Raw genomic sequence first — 20,540 nt, 5'->3', positions numbered from 1 at the left:
CTGCAGGGGCAGGTTTTGCTTCAGACTTTGAAAGGGAATAACTCAAGAAGGGCTTGATGGAAGGTCGTGATTTTTTGCAAGTACATAGCTTGAGCGATGATGTACATGATTGGATACTTATTAATAACTAATTTGCATAATTAATGAGGAAAGTTTATACATCCATCAATTTCCATTATAGGACTCGCAAACATGTGACATATGTAACTGAGGAAGAGAGAAATATTAATAGATATCAGCTATGCAAATGAGAACCTCATTTACATAATTAATGAGAAAATACTATAACTCGAGATGGGCTTGATGGATGGTCATGATTTTTGGTATGTAGATAGCTTACGTGATGCTTTGTATGATTGGATGATAATTATGCAAATCAGATTATCATTAATGAGGCAATTTTAAAAACCTGCTGTGTTCCATGATATGACTATTCAAATATGTGACATTTGTAACTGAGGAAGAGAGGAATGTCAATAGATAGCAATTATGCAAATGTAGGCCTAATTTGCATAATTAATGAGAAACTACTATCATTCCATACTAGTTTGGTTATGCAGTGACTATTCTATTTATACGCTATTGAAATTTGTACGCTGCAAAACAGTTACTGCTAATTCAGTATGATAAGCCTTGGTGGGGGGGTGTAAACCAAAACCATTTACTAATAGTTTCTTTTTCTCCATGTCCTTTGTATGCTTGCAATTCAACGACAGAAGCGTCCCGGCTGGTTTTGATTTGGCGTTCTCTGCTTTCAGACGCTACATCTGCCGAACCTGCCTCAACAAAATCAACTGATCCACCGCGGCAGACACCAGATCCTAAGTCCTCCACTGTAAGCCCCAGAGGTAGGCACCGTCATATTGTTGTCATAACTTTTTACACTGCACAGTTTCACAGTTTCACAGTGCACAACTGTTATTTTAAGTATTGGTTTTGGCTTCAAAATACTTTTGGCTGTTTCTCTTCAAGAGAGAAATCTTTAAAACCTACATATTTTTTTCCATCCATACCGATTTAGATGACATTCTTGTATATTATCTTTGCCTCTTCTGTGTGCTACAAACAAGACGTAGTCAAATATTGTATTCAGCAAAAATTAGTTGCCACCAAGGGCATGCGAAGGTCATCGAACGATAGTTCAACTGATAACCTTGAGAAGCTCGCAGGGATGCGCATAGATTTATAAATTTGGCTATATTTTCCAGGTGCCAATGTGACACGTCAACAGAATTCTTCGACGTTTGCTGTTTTCGCCATAGGTGCGACATGCTTTTCTGCATCGGTGATCATTATGCTGTGGTAAGTCTGTTACCGTGGCTATGACGTTTTCTGGTGTCATATGAGTACATTGAGAAAGAAGGGATGAGAATTGATAATTCAAGTGAAACTTAGTATGGTTCTAGTCACTACGATAGTTTAGAGTGAAAGTCCGTTCCAAAATGTTACTGTCCTTTCTACATAGATTGTGGTATTTTGTTTCATAAACAATTTCTATTGTAAATAAATGCAATGACAATGATCTTTGTTTGCACGTTACTGCCCACATGGGATAAATACAGTGCAATAGCTTTAGTTATACATGACATGTTAACGCAGAGATTCATCATATTTACATATATCATTATAATGAGCCCTCGAAGATTAACCCCCGTACTTAAGACCGCGCGGACAGAGCCGTATGTTTAACCCATGTAATTTTTTCTCCGCTTGCTTAATGCCGTGCTAGGTAAATTTATACTGAGGTCTCTGATAAAGAATTGTGCTAGGGTAACCCATTATAGCCCACTTCAGTCTTTGTCCGTCTAGCGCTTTACATGAGGAGCATATACCAGAAAAATATTCACATTAAATGTCCAATGTAGTCTGCAGACAAGTGCCAGTGAAGTTACTATGTTTTTCCAACATAATCTGCTTAACTAACGTGAACTGTATGCAGGGCATGCTGTCGAAAACGCCGGTATAAACTGTACCGGTTGTACCAGTCTCACCCCGGACAGGACGGGACCCCCCGCAGCGGCCCAGGACGCGGGGGAGAGGGGGATGGGGGAGCACAGAGGAGTCGGGATACAGCAACCTCTCGCCTTTGAGGAGTCGTGACACAGCAACCTCTCGCCTTTTAGGAGTCGTGACACAGCAACCTCTCGCCTTTTAGGAGTCGTGACACAGCAACCTCTCGCCTTTTAGGAGTCGTGACACAGCAACCTCTCGCCTGTGATGATGATTCGTGACACAGCATCATCTTGCTTATGAATGAACCCTATCTAGATTTGGCTTTTTGGACCAAGCCTTCCCAGCGCTGTGGTTCATGATCCCAAAATTGGCAGGGGGTGATAAACATGTAGATATTTATCACTCCTGTAATTGTGTTGTTGTTATAACGTAATGTGATGTAATTATGATTTTAATGGGCTGATACCGTCTAAAAGGGAAATTCCCGTAATATCTTACGGTACAAAACAACAATTTAACAAAAATGACATCTTATTGATATTTAATTGTCTCCTTGACTTAAAAGGCCATTTACTTCTTAGAATTTAGAACTTCAAGATTCAAAACATGAAAACCAACACACTGTAAATTTTCTTTATCTAGAGTCGATAGCCTCAGCTCAAAAACTTGTCTTAAAGCTCCATATTTTGTCAAGCTTTGTTCATAAGCTGATCCGTGAGATTTCACGCCGACCAGCTATCAAAACCAATCGGCTTACGTCATTGCAGATATACACGTTTTTGCACGTAAATCTATTTTGTCGCTTGTAAGTTTACCTATGTTGGTAGAAGTGTCTGAAGCAGTTAAATACTCATTCCCTCACAAAAACTGGATTTGATCATTGATTGTCTGTGTTTTTGTGCGTGTGTGTGTGTCTGTGTTTGCGTGTTTGCATGTGTGTCTGTGTATTTGTGTGTGTGTTCGAAATTACAGTTTAGATCTAGTAATCCTAATCATATCCCCTGCTCACTGGTCGTGCAATATCTCAATGCTGCAAAGTGGATGTCTTAAGTGTCGTACTTTATGTAAGCGTTGGTCAGACAACAAAAATTTACCCAAACCTGGTAGAAGATAGACAATTTCCGTCGTGTTTTCACATTCCAAAGGTCTTTAAAACTGCTTTCACACTGGCGGTATTAGGGACGTTGACATGAGGCCTCATGCGACACATACAGCACAGCCAAATTTAAAAAAAAATCAGACATGCTACAAAACACAAACTTAAGACAACGAGATGCGATGTTAGTAATTCCTTACTTCAAATGTTACTTTAGATTGCTGTTGCTTGAAAAAAAGCTAAACAGCAACCACAGGGACTGTTGTTTGAAGTCTTTCAACGCCTACACACACGTGCACGCACGTAACACACACACACACACACAAAGAAACACAGAAACACACACACACACACACACACACACACACACACACACACACACACACACACACACAAACACAGACACACAAACACATACACACATATACACGCACACAGACACAAACGTTGTCCCTGCAATCATATGCTACTTTTTCATGTCTTATGATAAATGTAAGAATCCAAGGGGACTGAAGTTTTTCTTTCCAAACCATTACTTCATAGGCAGAACCTAGACTCATTTTCCCAGTCGGTGCATATGAACGTGAGAGGGAAATGCTAGTGTTCTTTTATTCAATATTGGTATTCTTGTCAGACACATTCTCTGCGACATATCGCCGCCCCGAGTTCTAGTATTATCAGTAAGAAACTAGGGCGTTGTCTCTACCGATGAGGACAGTGGCGGGATGGAGCGATCTCTGACCTGGCTCTTTATGCTGACAGTGTTCCCGATCAACAGCGGTGAGTACAGAACTACAGCTACGTTTTTAAAGCCTGGATAGTATTACGATTTCGCCTCTACCTCTTTTATAATGGCCGGAGGGTAAGGAACGTCCCAGAGCTTTCCTAGATGAGATTGTGCTCAAAATATTAAAAGGCATTAGACAAAACAAGTAGATGTGATGTAGAACTGCTCTTCCAATGCGAACATACTATTAGGTTTATACAGTTTGCTAACATGCGATAATCGTTACATATCATATATGTATTTCATATCGCGACGTTTAGAGTTTAGTAAGTATGAATCTCGGATTTATAGTTTTATACATTTTTTAGTTCATATCTAACTGTACAAAATTCACTGTTGTGCCTATAAACTAAGATTCTTCTCTGCAGGCAAAAAAAAAATCATAGCCAAGAGACAGATATGGAATAGTTACTAAGGAAAGAGGGGAGGTAATAAAATCAGTTATTAGAATAACGTAGATACTTATGATTGAGAGGAAGCAGGAAATATAACCTTTTTTTTCACGTAATGAAGGATTGACTCCGCACTACCGTGAAGAAGTCAACATGACGCTATCCGGAATTCCCTGCCAACGCTGGGACAGCCAGACCCCTCACTACCACGGCCAGGATCGAGACTTGGACGGGAACCTCTGTCACGGTTACGACGAAGGCATCCCGACATGTCCGTGGTGCTACACAATAGATCCGGACCTACGATATGACTACTGCTTCGATTGCTGTTAGTATGAATTCAGCAGTTTAAATTATATTATTGGAACATTATTTTCTCTAATGTCTATAAATGATGCTGCTGCTGCTGAGGATGAATGGTTGATTGAGAGAGCTGACACAAAAATGACAGTGGCCATCAACTGTCTAAATAGATTTACAAAATATCATGTATTATGATTTGCCCTAAATGTTGATGTAGTAGGAAGAATTTAATGCCCCAGGCCCGAACTATAATGTGTTGTGGATTGAATAATTGCTGAACTTCTTTAAAAATGAACATTTGAATCAATATTACAATTCAAATGTAAGTCCAATTGAAATAATATTGTCATCGAGACGACATGCAGTGAAATTCTAACGGCAGCACGTGTTTGTTTTTTCGTATCGGTTAAAAAAATGTTAGGTAGTTTATTTACAAATTGAGAACCGAATGCCTTTCATGCTCATATATAATGGACAGAACTTTTAAAACAAACTTTACTACATTTACCATTTTTTGTTACAGCACCTGAACGCATTCACTACAATGGAACAGTCAATACGACGGTTTCGGGAAAGGCCTGTAAGATGTGGGACAGCCAAGAGCAATCTCGATATAGCATGCAATATACCCCCTACAGGCGCCCCCACTCCGGCCTGGAACAGAACTTCTGCCGCACTCCTGGCACGGACCCGGACCCCTGCCCCTGGTGCTACACCACGGACCCCACCACCGCATGGGAGTACTGTTTCATTTGCGGTACGTTAAACACTTCACAATTAGGGTTAGAGGGTTTAAGAATTATTGCAAATACTTATTACTCAGAACAGGAATACTAGAATGATAATGGGATATTGAAATTAAAAATGTAGGGTTCGTAGAACACACATTTGGTATAATATCTCTTGTTGGGGGGGGGGGGCATTGTGCGGATAAGAAACCTTTGGTTGTCTCTCTTCGTACTTTGTACTCGCTGAATTTCAACAACATCCCAGGGTATTTTGTGTCGCAGAAATGTCGCAGTTTGATTGAATTTAATCGTTCTCTCGTTTCAGATGCTACATCTGCCGAACCTGCCTGGACAAACTTAGCTGGTCCACAGCGACAGACGCCACATGCAAAGGTCCCAACTGTAAGCCCTAAAGGTAAGCACCGTCGTGCTATGACGCTATGATACTTTTTGCTTAGGGGGGGGATGAAAATCCTCTCGGTTGTCTCTCATTGTATCTTTTTTTCTTATCCTGAATGTCGTCAATTTTGTTTGTTTGCATGCTTCGACCAATGACAAGGAATGACTGATTTTTCTTTGTTGTTTCCTTCTTTCTATGAAATCTTTAAAATGTGCATACATCCATAACGACTTAAACGCCATAATTTACCGATCATTTAGCTTCCCCTGTGTGCTATAAACAATACGTAGTCAAAGGCGGTACCCAGCAATGAATTACAACTAGGGACATGCGAAGGAAATTGAACAATATTTCAAGTGAAAATGTTGAGAAGCTCGAAGGGATATGCCTGGGTAGATGTGCATAGATTTATATATTTGAATATATTTTTTTCAGATGCCAAGCTCAAGGGTCAACATGTTTCTTGGATGTTTGTTGTTTTCGTCGTTGGTGCGACATGCTTTTCTGCATCGGTGATGTTTTTCCTGTGGTAAGTCTGTGTTTTATAAAGCGCTGGATTATTAGATATTATTGAGATAATGAAGAGGTATCTCAATATCCAATCTTTGCCATCTGTTATGTTTCTTTCCATACCAAAGGTATAAGACTGTGAAAGTCTCCTTTCACTCCTTCGTCTGCTGCTGCTGCCGTTTCTCATCTAGGTCCAACTCTGCCATTCGGGGGCTCAGATATGACTTCATATTAGCCCCTGAAAACTATTCAATTTATCAATGCCTTAAATGAACTATGAAGACTTGGTGGCGCTATTTATTTTTAAAATTATCTTATTGTAAGCAAAAATAGTGATAGATAGCTAACACTGATTCTCATATTTGTTTTATTTTTTTCCAAGTCCTTAGACTTTATTCGTTTTGGTCCAATACTACGTCAGTTACTAGTGGCTATTATTAGAACTGATTGATGTTTAGAAAGTTTAACTTAATCAATAGAATTTACTAACCTAACGTGAATTGTATTTAGGGAATGCTGCCGTGAACGCCGGGAGGAGCTGTGCCGGAGGGGGCAGCCTGCACCCCGCCGGTCTGGGCAGGACGGGACCCCCCGCAGCGGCCCAGGTCGTGGAGGCGAGGGGGATGGGGGAGCCCAGATCAGTAGCGCCACAGCTACCTCTCGCCTTTAACTTCAAATGAGTCGTGACACAGCAACCTCTCGCTTTAGATTTCAGATGAGTCGTGACACAGTAACCTCTCGCCTTAAATTTTAGATGAGTAATGACACAGCAACCCCTGGCATTGGATTTCATAGGAGCTTGAACGCATGATACCAAAGACTGCCGACTTACAAAGCGTATTGAGGGTGTTCGTTTCTTAAAAACCTTGACGTACAGGATAGAAGAAGTAACACATTTGGCGTTTTTCTTAGAGAGTCACTAGCCTCATCTCGATCTAACAAACGAGCCATCGTGAGTCGTGAGCACTTTCTCATCCTCGATTTCATTAGAGCTTTTAATTCACCCATTCATTATACCCAAAACCGCTGGCTCTTGTTGGTCGCACTATTTTAATTTAAATTTCTTTTTAACATTCTGTCCAAAACAATGAAAGAAGTAACACGTTGTACAACCAGCGTTGAAGTTGTCAAAATCACAAGACATGAGATGTGATATCCATGCATTAGTAGTAAATTAAACTCAAGCATAAGTTTGAAAATTTTGTCTTGGTGTTTCTAAGTGTTCTCTTAATCTCAACAGAAAGTTTCATATTTGGACAAGCTTTGTTTATTAGCTGATTCCATGGTTTTCACAATTCAAACGACATACATGCCGTCCAGCTATCAAAATGAATGAGATCACGTAGTTGTAGATCGACAAGTTCTTGACGTAAATCTATTTTATCTGTTACTTGTGAGTTTACCTATGCTGGTAAAAGTCTCAGAAGGAGTGGGCTGCTCATTCCCTCACAGAAAGCTGGAGTTGATCATTGTGTGTGTGTGTATGAGTTGGAAGTTACAAAATCATTTCGGTTTCCTATGGCATAACAAATCTCATGAGTAAGATTATCCTACAAAAAATCATTAGGGGTATCATCGAGGGAGGGAGGGAGGGAGGGAGGGAGGGAGGGAGGGAGGGAGGGAGGGAGGGAGGGAGGGAGGGAGGGAGGGAGGGAGGGAGGGAGGGAGGGAGGGAGGGAGGGAGGGAGGGAGGGAGGGAGGGAGGGAGGGAGGGAGGGAGGGAGGGAGGGAGGGAGGGAGGGAGGGAGGGAGGGAGGGAGGGAGGGAGGGAGGGAGGGAGGGAGGGAGGGAGGGAGGGGGCGACGAGTAACAGCAGGGAGGCCTTGAATCCCTCTACTGTACATGTCGGAGCGTTTACCATACGCCGCAGCAGTAAGTCCCACTCTCTTATAGTCTCATTCATGAGTTTTTTTCGCCCCTTATGCTTACATGTTATAAAACGTGTTTTACATGGGCGCGTTCGTAATGAAGCTATAGGAAATGCACCAAGGTCATTCATTCTCTGTTGAGCACATTTACCCTAGACAATGTGAAAAAAACGCCAACTACCAGTTGGCATACAATTCCTTTTCATGGCAATCACAAACTGCACTTAGCTACACCCCCCCAAAAAGGCACTTTCCAGCTGAAAGAGCGCGGCCGCATCACCGACAGTATCGGGCTGTGGACGTCCAATCTCGCGCGCGGCTGCCGAACTTTATCTGCTAATTTCTTCTGTTACAAACAAGCTTTCATCATTTTGACGCTTGAGATCAGTCCGGCTGTCCAATCTGGAATTTCCCACCGATATAATCACACGTTCATGCAGCCGTTAATTTTTGGGGGCACGGACTCTTTTACCCACTCGGAGTAATACAGGAATAAGACCTTATTGTGTCCAAGAACTTCTGACGCAATGAAGCTTGCTGGGATAAGCTGGTATTTGTTGTCATGACTACCCATAGTGCGCCTGTGGGCTGGCTTAAAACATTGTTCGATTGGAATACTGATAAGACCTTGAGAAAATTTGCATACGTCGGTTAACTGGTCATCTCGCCTTCTATTGGAAAGAAGGGCCCACTGTAAACACTCCATTATCTTGGTTACACTAGTGCTTACCCTGTGATCACCTACAGCCATCCGGGCAACGCTGTACTTTGGGTTTCTCTTTGTACTTTGTAGTCTGGAAATGACAATAACACCGACAGGCGTCTCAGCAGTCCCTGATGTTTTTAATGTGGCAGTCTCTGACAAAAATGAACTTTTCCACCGCGGCAGAAACCACATTGTAAGGCCTATAGGTGAGCTCCTTTCTGCCATGATGAGTATTGGCTTGGGGGGGGGGGGCATTGTTGTCTCTCTTGTAATGTTCTATAATTCCGGAATTCATCAATTTTTTTATAAAAGTAATGACTCGCGACAAGGAGTGCCTCGTTTTTCTTTCTCTATTTTTTTCTGTGAATCCTTCAAAATGTACACACTTTCTTTTTATCTCCACCTACGTGGAAGAAAAAATTGCTACAAACGAGACGTAGCCAATGGCAGTACCCAGCACCTAATTACCACCAGCGTCATGGGAATGTCACTAAACGATATTAAGTGACGACTTTGAGAAACTTGCAGAGATGTGCTTGGATTTGAAGATATCTCCCACCCCTTGTCACATAATTGATAGATGACCAAGTTATCTTGTTTACATAAAATTTTGTTAGTTTACTCTAGTTACTTAATATATTTATCTATATTTTACATTTATATATATATGTATGTCTTGAGTAGAAGACGTTATATATATTTAGATATAATGTCATGATATAGATATGTAAATTTAACAATTGTACTTTTCTTGGAAACTCTATGATATAAAGATATAAGATATATGTGAATAAGATCAAATTGAAATTGAATATTCCAGAAACCAACGTCAAGGGTCCACAGAATTCTTGGATGTTTGCTGTTATTGTCGTGGGTGCAACATCTTTCTCTGCATCGGTGTTGTTTTTGTTGTGGTAAGTCTGTTAGCGTTACGACGTTTTCTGACGTCATATGAATAGATTGAGAATAAAGAGATGGTAATCGTTAATTCAGGATACATTAAACGTACTTCCGGTCACCGTAACGTTTCAGAGTAAAAGTACGTTACAAAATGTCAGTAACCTTTCCCTGTAGATATATTCATTTTACTTTCTAATACTTAATTTTCACATTATATTTTCAAGCTTTATTATTACAATAATGAATTGGTACCACCACATTCCATCTTCGCCATCTGTTGTTGTTATGCTTCACTTCATGCCATATTGTATAGGAAACAGATATTGACGTTTCTTCCCATTCTTGTTTTCCTGCCTTTTGGTTAAATAGTTTCGAATCTGCCATTCTGTGACCATATGACCTCAAACATTGCACCGGGGTTACAAAATCTGATTTAAAGGAATACATGAATGATTGAATGAATGAATGAATGAATTGAATAACAAAGTAATGCCCACTTATATTCATTCCATTAAGAAATGGCTTTAATAAACTATTGTAAAGGGATTTAAGTTCGCGTTGTTAAATTGCGCGGTAAGAAGAAAATGGAGTGTTTGCGATGGTTTTAAGTTCGCATTTGAAAAGGTAGAAGCGCTACAGTCATAGGTGGGCAAAACGTTTCGCGGTGGTTTTAAGTTCACGCTGAAAGTTCACATAAAACCACCGCGAACATTCCTGCATTTACAGTATCGGAGTCGGAAATGCTATTTTTTCAAATGTATGATATTGTAGACGATGATTGTTCCAATTCACTATATCCGATTTACTCATCATCAATTTGTTTATTACTTATTTGTTTATCTTTACAAGTATAACACCATGCAATTGTCTCATGCTATGTAAGCTACTAGTAAGGCTAATAACTTAAGAGCTGCTTAATATCTAAAAAAGTTGTTAGATTTAATAGAATTTATTGAACATAAAATGTTTGCAGGGAATGCTGCCGTGTACGCCATAGAAGGCTGTACCGGTTGAACCAGCCTGCACCACGCATGTCTGGGTAGGACCGGAGTGACGTCACGGGACCCCCCGCGGCGGCTCAGGACGTGGAGCGGAAGGCGATAGGGAGCCCAGATGTGTCGCGACACAGCTATTTCTCGCATTGATATTTGTATGCGTCGTGAAACAGCATTTAGTTGCATATGAGGTCTAAAGCATCGGTACATCATACCAGAGAATCCCCGACTCAAAATGAATGTTGAGGGCATTCATTTCAAAATTTTATGTTTGAGTATCTAATACCGGGATGTCTAACCTTCATCAACGTATTCATTTCTTAGCAATTCTATGCTTTAATGTTAACCTTTGATTTCATAAGCATTTGTGCATCATCAAAAACCGCTAACCCTTGTGGAGCGCACTCATTTCTTAAAAACCCTTATTGTCAAAGAAGAAGCAACACGTTCAAGTTTATTTTAAAGGTCATTGAATAGCAAATTGATGTTACTTAGCTTCAGCTCAGCGTTCCACTTTTTAGTAATCACCAGAGATGATTTCGCGGTGAGGGGGGAAATGGAGTATTTGCGGTGGTCTTTAGTTCGCATTCGAAACAATAGCAGCGCTGCAGTCAAACAGGTGTGCAAAAAGGTGGTTTAAAGTTCGAGCTGAAGAGTTTACCGCTAAAACTGCGAACAAAAAGCCACTGCGAACATTTCTGCATTTACAATATGTCAGGTTGTGTATTAGTAGTGAGTTAAACATAATCACGCTTTTTTAATATCATTTCTGTCCTATATCTCATATCTCCCCTTAACGGTGCTTAGTGGAAGTGCGCGACAAAAAAGTGACGAATGGGTTTCGAGGGGCTGGGTTTGAGTTCACATTTCTCATAATGTGCTTTGAACTGATATTAGATATTAGCATGGCTGAAACGCGTACGAATTAGTTTGTTTTTGGTGAAAATCGCGTTTCGGTCCGAGCCGCATTTTTGGATATCCATCCACGTTGATAATGAAATATCCCTTAGCCCGAGATTGACCTTTGTTGCCTTCAATGGGTGATGTTGACAAGCCTCTCAGTACTCTTGTTGTGTTGAGAAAACGGAGTACTTGCACCATTACAAATTCACAATCTGTTTGAGTGTTTTATCGATGTAAACCTTAGTATATCCCATGGCCACCAGTCATGCGGCTACTTAATGCCGCAAAATGGGCGTTTAAGACCCGTAAAGCAGCCTCTTAATCACCATGGTGATTATCTGATATTGCCTCAGGATGGCTAGTGGCTGGCGATAAGTCTTACCTTTGCCCACTGTCCTTTTTTTCAGTACACTCAGCGAGATACTCGGGTGGCCATGAGTTTCTGGTGATGACAATGTAAAATTACTGTATTTTTTCTAAGCTCTATCATGTCATGAATTGTGCTACCATCTATATATACTTAGATTTAATTGAGAAGACAACTACAGAAAAAGGCCTTTGAAAAAGACGTTATCTTAACTATCTGCAAAGAAGGAAATTTATTTCGAAGTACTAATTTCTTTTTACTGAACACGATTCTATGATATTAATAGAAATGTTCGAAGCTTTTTGTCACTTGTTGATCTAAACTCAGCAAGTTTGTTGACGTCAGTGATTACGTCATCAAACACCAAGGAGGACTCATACAGCACTTACCAGTCTGTGCAATCCGTTATTAACAAATGTTGACCCAAAACATAACTATTATGTATCTTATAGTATCGAAAAAATGCTTCATTTCTGCATGAGAGTTTACAAAAGAAAGCATAAAAGTGTTTCTTGCATTTTTAACGATCCCCTCTTCAACTAAATAAAACAACTGAATTGAAAATGGGTTAGTATACATCTGGTTATGTTTATTTCCTATCACGTTTTAATGTACGTACATGCTAATTAGTTTTAAATGTTTTGCCTTAGGAAGTAAGTAAACCGATCATGAGTGAAAGTAAAGTGGTCGAGAAAGTTCCTTAGGGAATCTCCTCCGCTTGCAATTAGCTTTAAGGCACATTATGACTAAACTAAAAGCTTATTTCAAAATCCGAGAGACTTAAGTTTTCTTTGGACCAAAGGTTAGAGGATCACAAAAATATTCAAGAGTGTCTCAGTGTGCCCCGTGGGACGGACACCCACTCCAGGCTGTGTCTCGTATATGTAGCCGGAGCAGAACACCTTCTGGAGAGAACGGAGGACGGCGTTCCAGTCGGGGTGTAGAAGCTATCGGCTGTTCCTTCAGGGAGAGACTGACACTTGCTGAGGTAAGAAACGTTTTAAAGCAATATTCAAGTACCATAGTATAGCATATATTAAATAGATTCTAAGTATCATCGTGCTATGGGCTTAATATAGTTTTCCATCATGTAAACGGTTTTTGCAGTTTGTTGCAATGTTGAAAAAAATATTCTTCACGATATTAGTTAAGACAAATGTGTGCCTGAATGTTAAAAACTAATCTTTAAACAAAGTTTGTGGTTTTGCGCCTGTTTTGCTACACCTGTTGCTCAGTTCTATCGTTTCAGAATTCTAACGGTTTTTCTATTGATCTAATTCCAAAAAAAATATTGTTTAACGCTGCAGAAGCAGGCGAGAAAGCGAGTTGATCCAAAATCAACTAACATTGCTTTTCAAAAGACAATTTCTTTCATTAGTATCAACAGGATTTTTTGGGCTCTAAATGGCTTATGAGTGTCGGAAACCACTTAAATGTGTTGTTCAATCGATGGATTGTTGAATTACTACCTTCATGGCCAAGCAAGGTTTCAGTATATTTTAAAACGTTTTGGAAGATACACTCAGTATCTCCGAAGTGGAAAGACCTCGTCGTTGAAGAGCACTGTACAGGATTCAAAGAGACAAGTACTGTTCAGCTAAGGTATCAGAAGTAAGCTATTTTTGTTCCAACTAGACTTTCAGATACTAATGAGCATTTTTCCATTAGTTGGTATTCGCCTTATGCTGTTTGTCCATATGATTAAGGGTTTATATAATACTAAGTTTAAAAGCAATTTTTGATTCTGAGCTCCATTTTTCTTTGCTTTGTGTAATGAAACTGTTTTTGTACTCGAATTGGCGGGATTCCTAATTTCTAAAAACAAAACTTGTCACATTTCAAGGTAAAGGTTGTACTTTGAGACCTTAGGGTCGGTGGGTTGATATATATCAGCCTTGTCTGGGGCACGGAATCGGAAGGCGGGGCAAATGCCTCCTTTTCAACCGTATTCTACATCCAAAGTCAGGTACCCATTTCTATACCACGGTGGAGTGAAGAAAGTCTAGATAGTAATACGTACCTTTCCCAAGGTCTTAACATCGGTGAAAAAGCACGGGGTCCGTACCCTGGACCTCCGGGTTCTGAACCAAACACCCACGACGCCACCAACAGGACCTTGTGTAGAATGTCCCATGGCCTAATATGTCAGCTATATGTAAAGGCAATTTAAAAAAGAATGATATCAAGAATCTATGATGTGTAAAATAACCCATCAGGCATCGCCATCTCGGTTGAAGCTATTCAAACCGGTCTGTATATAATGTCATTTTGTTTAATTTTCATTTCATACTGGTTATATTTCATTTCATTATCATTGAAATATGAGTGAAATATTCGCAGGTATGTTAATGTCCTCTCATATGTGTTTCAGTTGAGTTACTTACTGTGACATTGTTCAATATCCCTGTGTGTCCTATTTGTTTCATCTCATGTGTTTCTGGGCCCCCTTGGGAATCAGCTTATGGCTGAAGGGGCCACCAAGATATTTGAAGATTAGATAAATAAATAAATTGATAAATAGACATCTTACAATGATTTAATTTAACTTTATGTCCATTAGATGACGCCGTTTCTGCTCAGGGTATTGTTGGCAGTGTGCTTCACCGCTCTGGTCAACCTCCCCGCATATCTGACAGCAGCGGCGACCATTCGACAGGTAAGGACCATGGATGCAATATCTGCTCTCATTACGCTTATTAGGCGACGGCAGGGGAGCAGCCATTTTCTTGTCTTTTGAATCATACGTGTACGTCATGTATCCTAGCCTATTCAACTTGTAACGTCATTTGGCACACACAAATTTGTACACCTAGTGGAAAGAACATGGTTGATGAGGTTGGAAAAGAATTCAACATTTTATGTTCTCTCTACCTACTCGTTGTTAAATTGAATATATAAAAAACATTGAAGAGTTTTCATCAACTGTACGGCTACAAACTAGTAATTCTCTAGTTAATATAACTATAAACAAAGTGGTATATATCAGACTTAGACAATTTGGAAAAGTGGGTTTGCTGTGTGACGGACGCCGTTTGCTTGTGTTTTGATTTGTATCTCTCCCTCCAATTAGGTACTTAATGCAAATAAAGGTCATACTTTCAACTTCCAATTTTCAGCACAAGAAAAGAAAGTTTTGCAAAATGAGCACCATGTTGTGTTAGGATGGAGTTGATAAAACAAAGAGAGGGCTGAACTTTATAAACTACTGCAGTCTTTTCACCTACAACAAAAATTGTTACTAATTAGTTCAGGTTGTGAGACATATCAGCTCTTGTACTAGCTTAACAATGCAATGCATACAATCATTTTGCTGTACTCAACCTAGAGGGTATAGAGATATAATAAAGGTCTTCTTTCATTCATTGAATGTATTTCGATCAACGCATGGTTGATTTTTTTAAAAACAATTTACAGCTTCAGGTCATATACAATTTCTTTGACCAAATTATCCACTACTACACTATAGTTGTTTACTGTACGATGCACAACATAGTAAACATCTACTCCTGAATGTATGTTCACTTAAGACTAATCGCATTAATCTTTACAGCCTGTGGATGTGAAGAGGCAGTGGAGTAAACAGGCCATGATGTACAACCAAGGTGGGAACGCGCAAGGTCTTGTCAACTTTTTTCCCTTTTCACAAATGCCCCCTTTCGCCTGGGGTGGGAGCTGCATAATGTTGTGTATTTTTTTATCGTTCAGGTCTCGAAAGCACGTTTACAAAGATGTGACGTGTAGAAAGAAATACACTGCAGTTGAATGCAAACTAAAGTATGATAATCATTCTTAATACAAAAGACTTTGAATGACCGATGTCCTTACTTTTACACGTTTTAATGTCTGTGATTGATTCGCTCTTCTCGTGAATGCGCAGTGCGGACATTGGAAGTTTGACTGTAGAAAGAAATTCAGCCAGATCTACATCTACATTGCTAGCACGCTCAAATAGCCCCTTCAGGGGCAAAGTAGGGGGGAGTGGAGGTCCCAGGCTAAGGCGGGCAGGCCTCCAGCCTGGCACAGAACGACTCAACGGTGGGAGCCGTCGCAACCGTGTCAGGCAGCGGGTATTCCACGGGGGCATAGTACGGGGAAAGAAGGAGTGTTTATATGTATCGGTTCTTGCGTGGATGGTGTAAAACATCAGGTCGTGACTCCCCGGGTGCGAGGAATGGAAATGTGAGGGATGTGGTGTCGTAGCCTTCTGGTCAAAGGTGTTGATTCAGACTCTGAAGGTCTGGATGATTACGTAGAATGGCCAATTGCTCAAATGTCTTATCAGGTGAAAATGAGTACACAGCATGGGCTAGAGACTTAGAGCTGGTTTAATCGAGGATAGCCGCGTCGTCAAAGATCCCACTTGACTAACAGATACGAATAGAGTTCCATCTCGTGGATTTTACCTTTCACGGCTCATATGTTACCACGGCGCAATTGCAAAAAAAAAAAATGCTTCTTAGATATTTTTTAACGTTGCATGCTCTAGAGATTAGATTTGTATCTCCGATGCATTAAATGCTGTGCGAAGGTAAGCACATATTCAAGTATGATATTAGAATTCTAAGATTAACATTACCACACGCCATCTCTGATACTAAGCTATTTGTAAAAGGTTTGAGGTTAATATTTTTTTCGAACTACGGTTGTGCTTTACATTTATATAACACCACGTCTTTATTCTAAACCCCGTGTATGACAAGCGTGGTGCACTGTTTCTCCTGCCACATCTGGTTAAAACGCGTTGTCCCAAATGAGGGCGGCGTACGGCTGGTGGCCCAGTGTATAAGTGAGCGTTAGGGCGTCAAACCCCTGCAAGAAAAAGCACCCAACACACTGATGGAGAAAAGTAGAGGTGACCCGGTGTGCGTGGTTAAATGTACAAGAGCCGTAGCGAGGCCGCATTGCAGCTAATTGCTAGCGAAAAATCGTCATGCTTTGTCCTCAGTCTGAGGTTCCGCCGCTTTGCCTCTACCTTTAAAAGGCTTGATGTTGATATTCTTTTCACGGAATACAGTTATGCTTCACATTCATATAGCACCACGTCTTTATGATAAACCCCGTTGATAACAGGTGGAACCTGTGCCGACTCTGGGGATCAGTCATGAATCCCCACGACGTTGAAAGCTAGGCTTTGATTAAGCCGTGAGGCTTGGAGACGTTTTCTCCAAAGATCACCTGCATTAACACACGCACTTTGGGGCCTAATGCTAATGCCCCGTGTACGCAAATCAAACCCCAGTATGTTAGCATGCTAATAGCAGGCTTAAGATATTCCTTCTCTCCCCTGCTGGGAGCTTAATGAAAAGCCGGACATGCAAATCAACTCAAAGTAAATGGAAAGAATGAGACCACGCTATGAGACTTTGTAAATTTATTTCCGGTTTAATTTTTGTGTTTGTTGCTGATAAATCGAGAAGTGAATAGTAAAGTGACAGTAACAACATGTGACTCTCCACCAAACTACTTTGCTCCCTTTTGGCAAAATGTAGTCAATAATTTGCCAGGGGTGCAAGTTGACCACAGAAATGCACATTCCTTTGAAACGATTATTTAAAATTTATTTTGTGCGTAATTTACCACCATTTCTTGCTTGTAAATATGTTACTCTATGTTAATCTTACCCTTGTGTAGTTCACTCAATTTGTCTAATCTCTATGTAAGCATTTTCCAGCAAGCAAATCAGTTTGGTGGAGTATACTTTAGCAACACTGTGTCTGAATTGTTTTAAATGGGTAGTGGGAGATTAGAAAGGATTGATTGAACCATCAAGCAGCGATTTACTTTACCAATACTTATCAAATTGATTTCGAGTGAATCTATTATATTATGTTATAACTAACGGATACGCTAAATCCGCACCGGGATATGGAATATTTCCGGAGGAATCCCTGTACGTATACGCCGGGATACGAGGCCATTTCGTGCAGTGATTGTTCAAAACGTTGCGGGTAATATTATTGTCTGCTTGCATACAACACTCCAATTGACGTTGGTGCTATTACATCCTTTCTTTTAACAGGACGAAGATCGTGGGACGAAAACACGGAAATTCTGAACGGTAAGAATTGAAAACACGTTTTTTTTTAATTTGGGCTGAACAACTTTGCTTATTAATTACATCACTGATTCTGATTCCCGCTGCCGCATGTTTTGCTTTGATACATCCATAGTTGACAATATGCAAAAAATGTGTTCAAATAGTTTTAACATAATTGTTACATATCTATACACTTGTGCAAAATTGATCACATATTTATTTGAACATGTAACGCAAAACAAACGCAGTTTCTCTACACTCTTCAATGTCCACACTTTTAAAGTCGTGAACTGTTGTAATATCTGAATAGCGACGTTATTTCAGTCACAACCAAGTATTTACACGAACCGACGTTTCGATGACCATCTGTCATCTTCATCAGGGCAATACTGACTGGTTCACTGTTCACTGAAGCTAGTTGTTACTGCTACAATGCAGTCCCAAACGTAACGTACTGTTAAATTATTAGATATTGTTAAGCAACAGTGGTGTAACGATGCGGTTCCAAACGTTAAGTATTTGAACCAGTCAGTATTGTACTGATGAAGATGACAGACAGTCATCGAAACGTCGGTTCGTGTACTAGATACTTGGTTGTTAATAAGAGAACTCTGCTATTCTGACAACCTGATGAAATTATTCACGGATGTTTCATTATCAAAACATATCCCTTAGTGCCAGTTCAAGGTATGAACCATTGTCCTGATATATCTGATGGCGTCGATATGAAAAAGGGCTCTGCTTGTGTTAAATGACTTTTTGATCCAGGGAACAGTATTGAACAGATCTGTATCATATTCTGTTTTTGCAGCACGACATTGTTCAGGAACTCAGAGAACGTATTAGTCTTGTAGCCTGTCCGTTTTCTGATGTAATTATCATGTACAGTACTTATAATGAAAGTAATTATCCAGGCCATAGTACCTGCAACATATAAAGAATTGGGTTTTGACTATTAACAGACTCCCAAACAGCGGCTTCTCAGAAGATGGACGGGCTCCTGGTCCCAAAGACGACTGACGTCAGCCGGAAGTTTTTCGAAGATTTCCTGTTTTTTCTGGACCTAAAAGGTACGACACATGTGACCTTTTTAAGGAGGCTAATCGTCATTAGTGCAGCGGGATGCTGATAATGTCAGTCACTTTAACTAAAGTGTACAAGGGATATGCCGCGCATTATGAGCTTATCCTCTTAAGCATCTTTTAGACTCTGCGCTTGTTTAAACATGTTTAACGATCAAGTCATTCCCCTTCGTTTCAACAATGGACGCTCTTGAGCACGAACATTAAACTGACTTCTTTCTTTTCAGTTTTTTGTCGTTGAAGGTTTTGTGTAAATTTCTCATCATGCTTCGCAGAAAGCGGTGAATGGGAGAACGTGCTGAGGTGCCGGTCATGATGACGTCAGCCTCTCCTGCTGCGTGCCGAGTACCCGTACATCAAATCATCGGAGACGTAACTAGAACAACAATTCAACACAAACGTCCGGCCGATGTAGATGTACAGTAACATACGAAGTAAGGGCATGTGGATTGCAGAGCGCACGAGAATAAGCAGTCCATGAACATCTTGAATGTTTTAAACCAGTCCGTTCTTGTACTGGGCATGCCGGTGAACAAAATGAAATAAAATAGTAAAGCAAGTAAAGAAAATGTAGATCAAATCTTTCGTCACAACATTCATATAAATATAAAAGAACTTCGATGTGTACAAGCTAGATACCTTTATTGTACCTTGAGTTTGAGTCCTAGAAACTGCTTGCAATCTACTGACAAAAGCTTAGAGTCTTTCTCTATAATAACAATACTGTTTCCTCAATGTTGGTTTGTGCTGAAAATGCAGTAAAAGAATATAACATTCTGGTATCAAGTCGTCTTTGTTATAGATGGGTTAGCGTGCATGACTGTACCACTCAAGGAAATTAATGCACTCATCTCTGGAGGTTTGTCTTTCTTATGAAAGCAAAATATAAACGACCAGTTTAAAATTGACATATCCTTAGATGAAGCATCGGGACTGAGATGGGTGGACATTGATTTGGATCCTGAGCTGAATTTATCATGAAATTCTGGTAACGTTTCATAACAGTTTACGTGAAGGTACGTTCCGCCCTTACTTTGGAAAATTAAAATTACACCTAAGAAATATTTAGAGGTACCAAAAAAGTATAGAATCATTATGATATTACTGAGACACACGTGTGGTTCTTGGACTTCACTGTCTTTCTTTTGGGGCAGAATCATTTAGTAACAGTAACCGTGATCCCATTGCCAGTAAAAACGGAAAACGTATTTATTGACTTAATGTAACGTTTGTGAACGTTAGACATCCAGGTAAACAACGTATAAAGAGAATTCAGACTCTACAACTGGATAAGAATTCGGAGATTTATTTCCAGACGTTTCGAGTGACATCCATCACTCTTCTTCAGCGTCACTATAATGAACTTGCAGAACTATCCAGTACAGTGCTTACCTGTACGTTCAAAATTCTCTTTATATGACTTCATGTATGTTTCTCGGATGACCAAAACAGCATTAGATACGTAGCAATGATTTTTGTATTCCCCGTTTTAATCTAACTGTACTGGCTACGG

The 20,540-nt window shown here is 40.0% G+C and overlaps 1 protein-coding gene across 1 annotated transcript; it reads left to right on the top strand.

Annotated features, from left to right (window-relative positions):
- The first annotated feature begins 12,764 nt into the window (after positions 1-12,764).
- LOC136429173 (uncharacterized) lies at positions 12,765-20,540 on the top strand. Its single transcript, XM_066419049.1, has 6 exons — positions 12,765-12,896; positions 14,469-14,564; positions 15,459-15,510; positions 17,928-17,966; positions 18,908-19,015; positions 19,303-20,540. Exons 2-6 carry the CDS (start codon positions 14,469-14,471, stop codon positions 19,341-19,343), a joined length of 336 nt encoding a protein of 111 aa, XP_066275146.1. The 5' UTR covers positions 12,765-12,896; the 3' UTR covers positions 19,344-20,540.

This window comes from Branchiostoma lanceolatum, chromosome 3 (assembly GCF_035083965.1).
Source record: "Branchiostoma lanceolatum isolate klBraLanc5 chromosome 3, klBraLanc5.hap2, whole genome shotgun sequence".
Taxonomy (NCBI): domain Eukaryota; kingdom Metazoa; phylum Chordata; class Leptocardii; order Amphioxiformes; family Branchiostomatidae; genus Branchiostoma; species Branchiostoma lanceolatum.
Note: the sequence above shows the minus strand (reverse complement) of the source record. Positions and strands in the feature narration are given on the sequence as shown.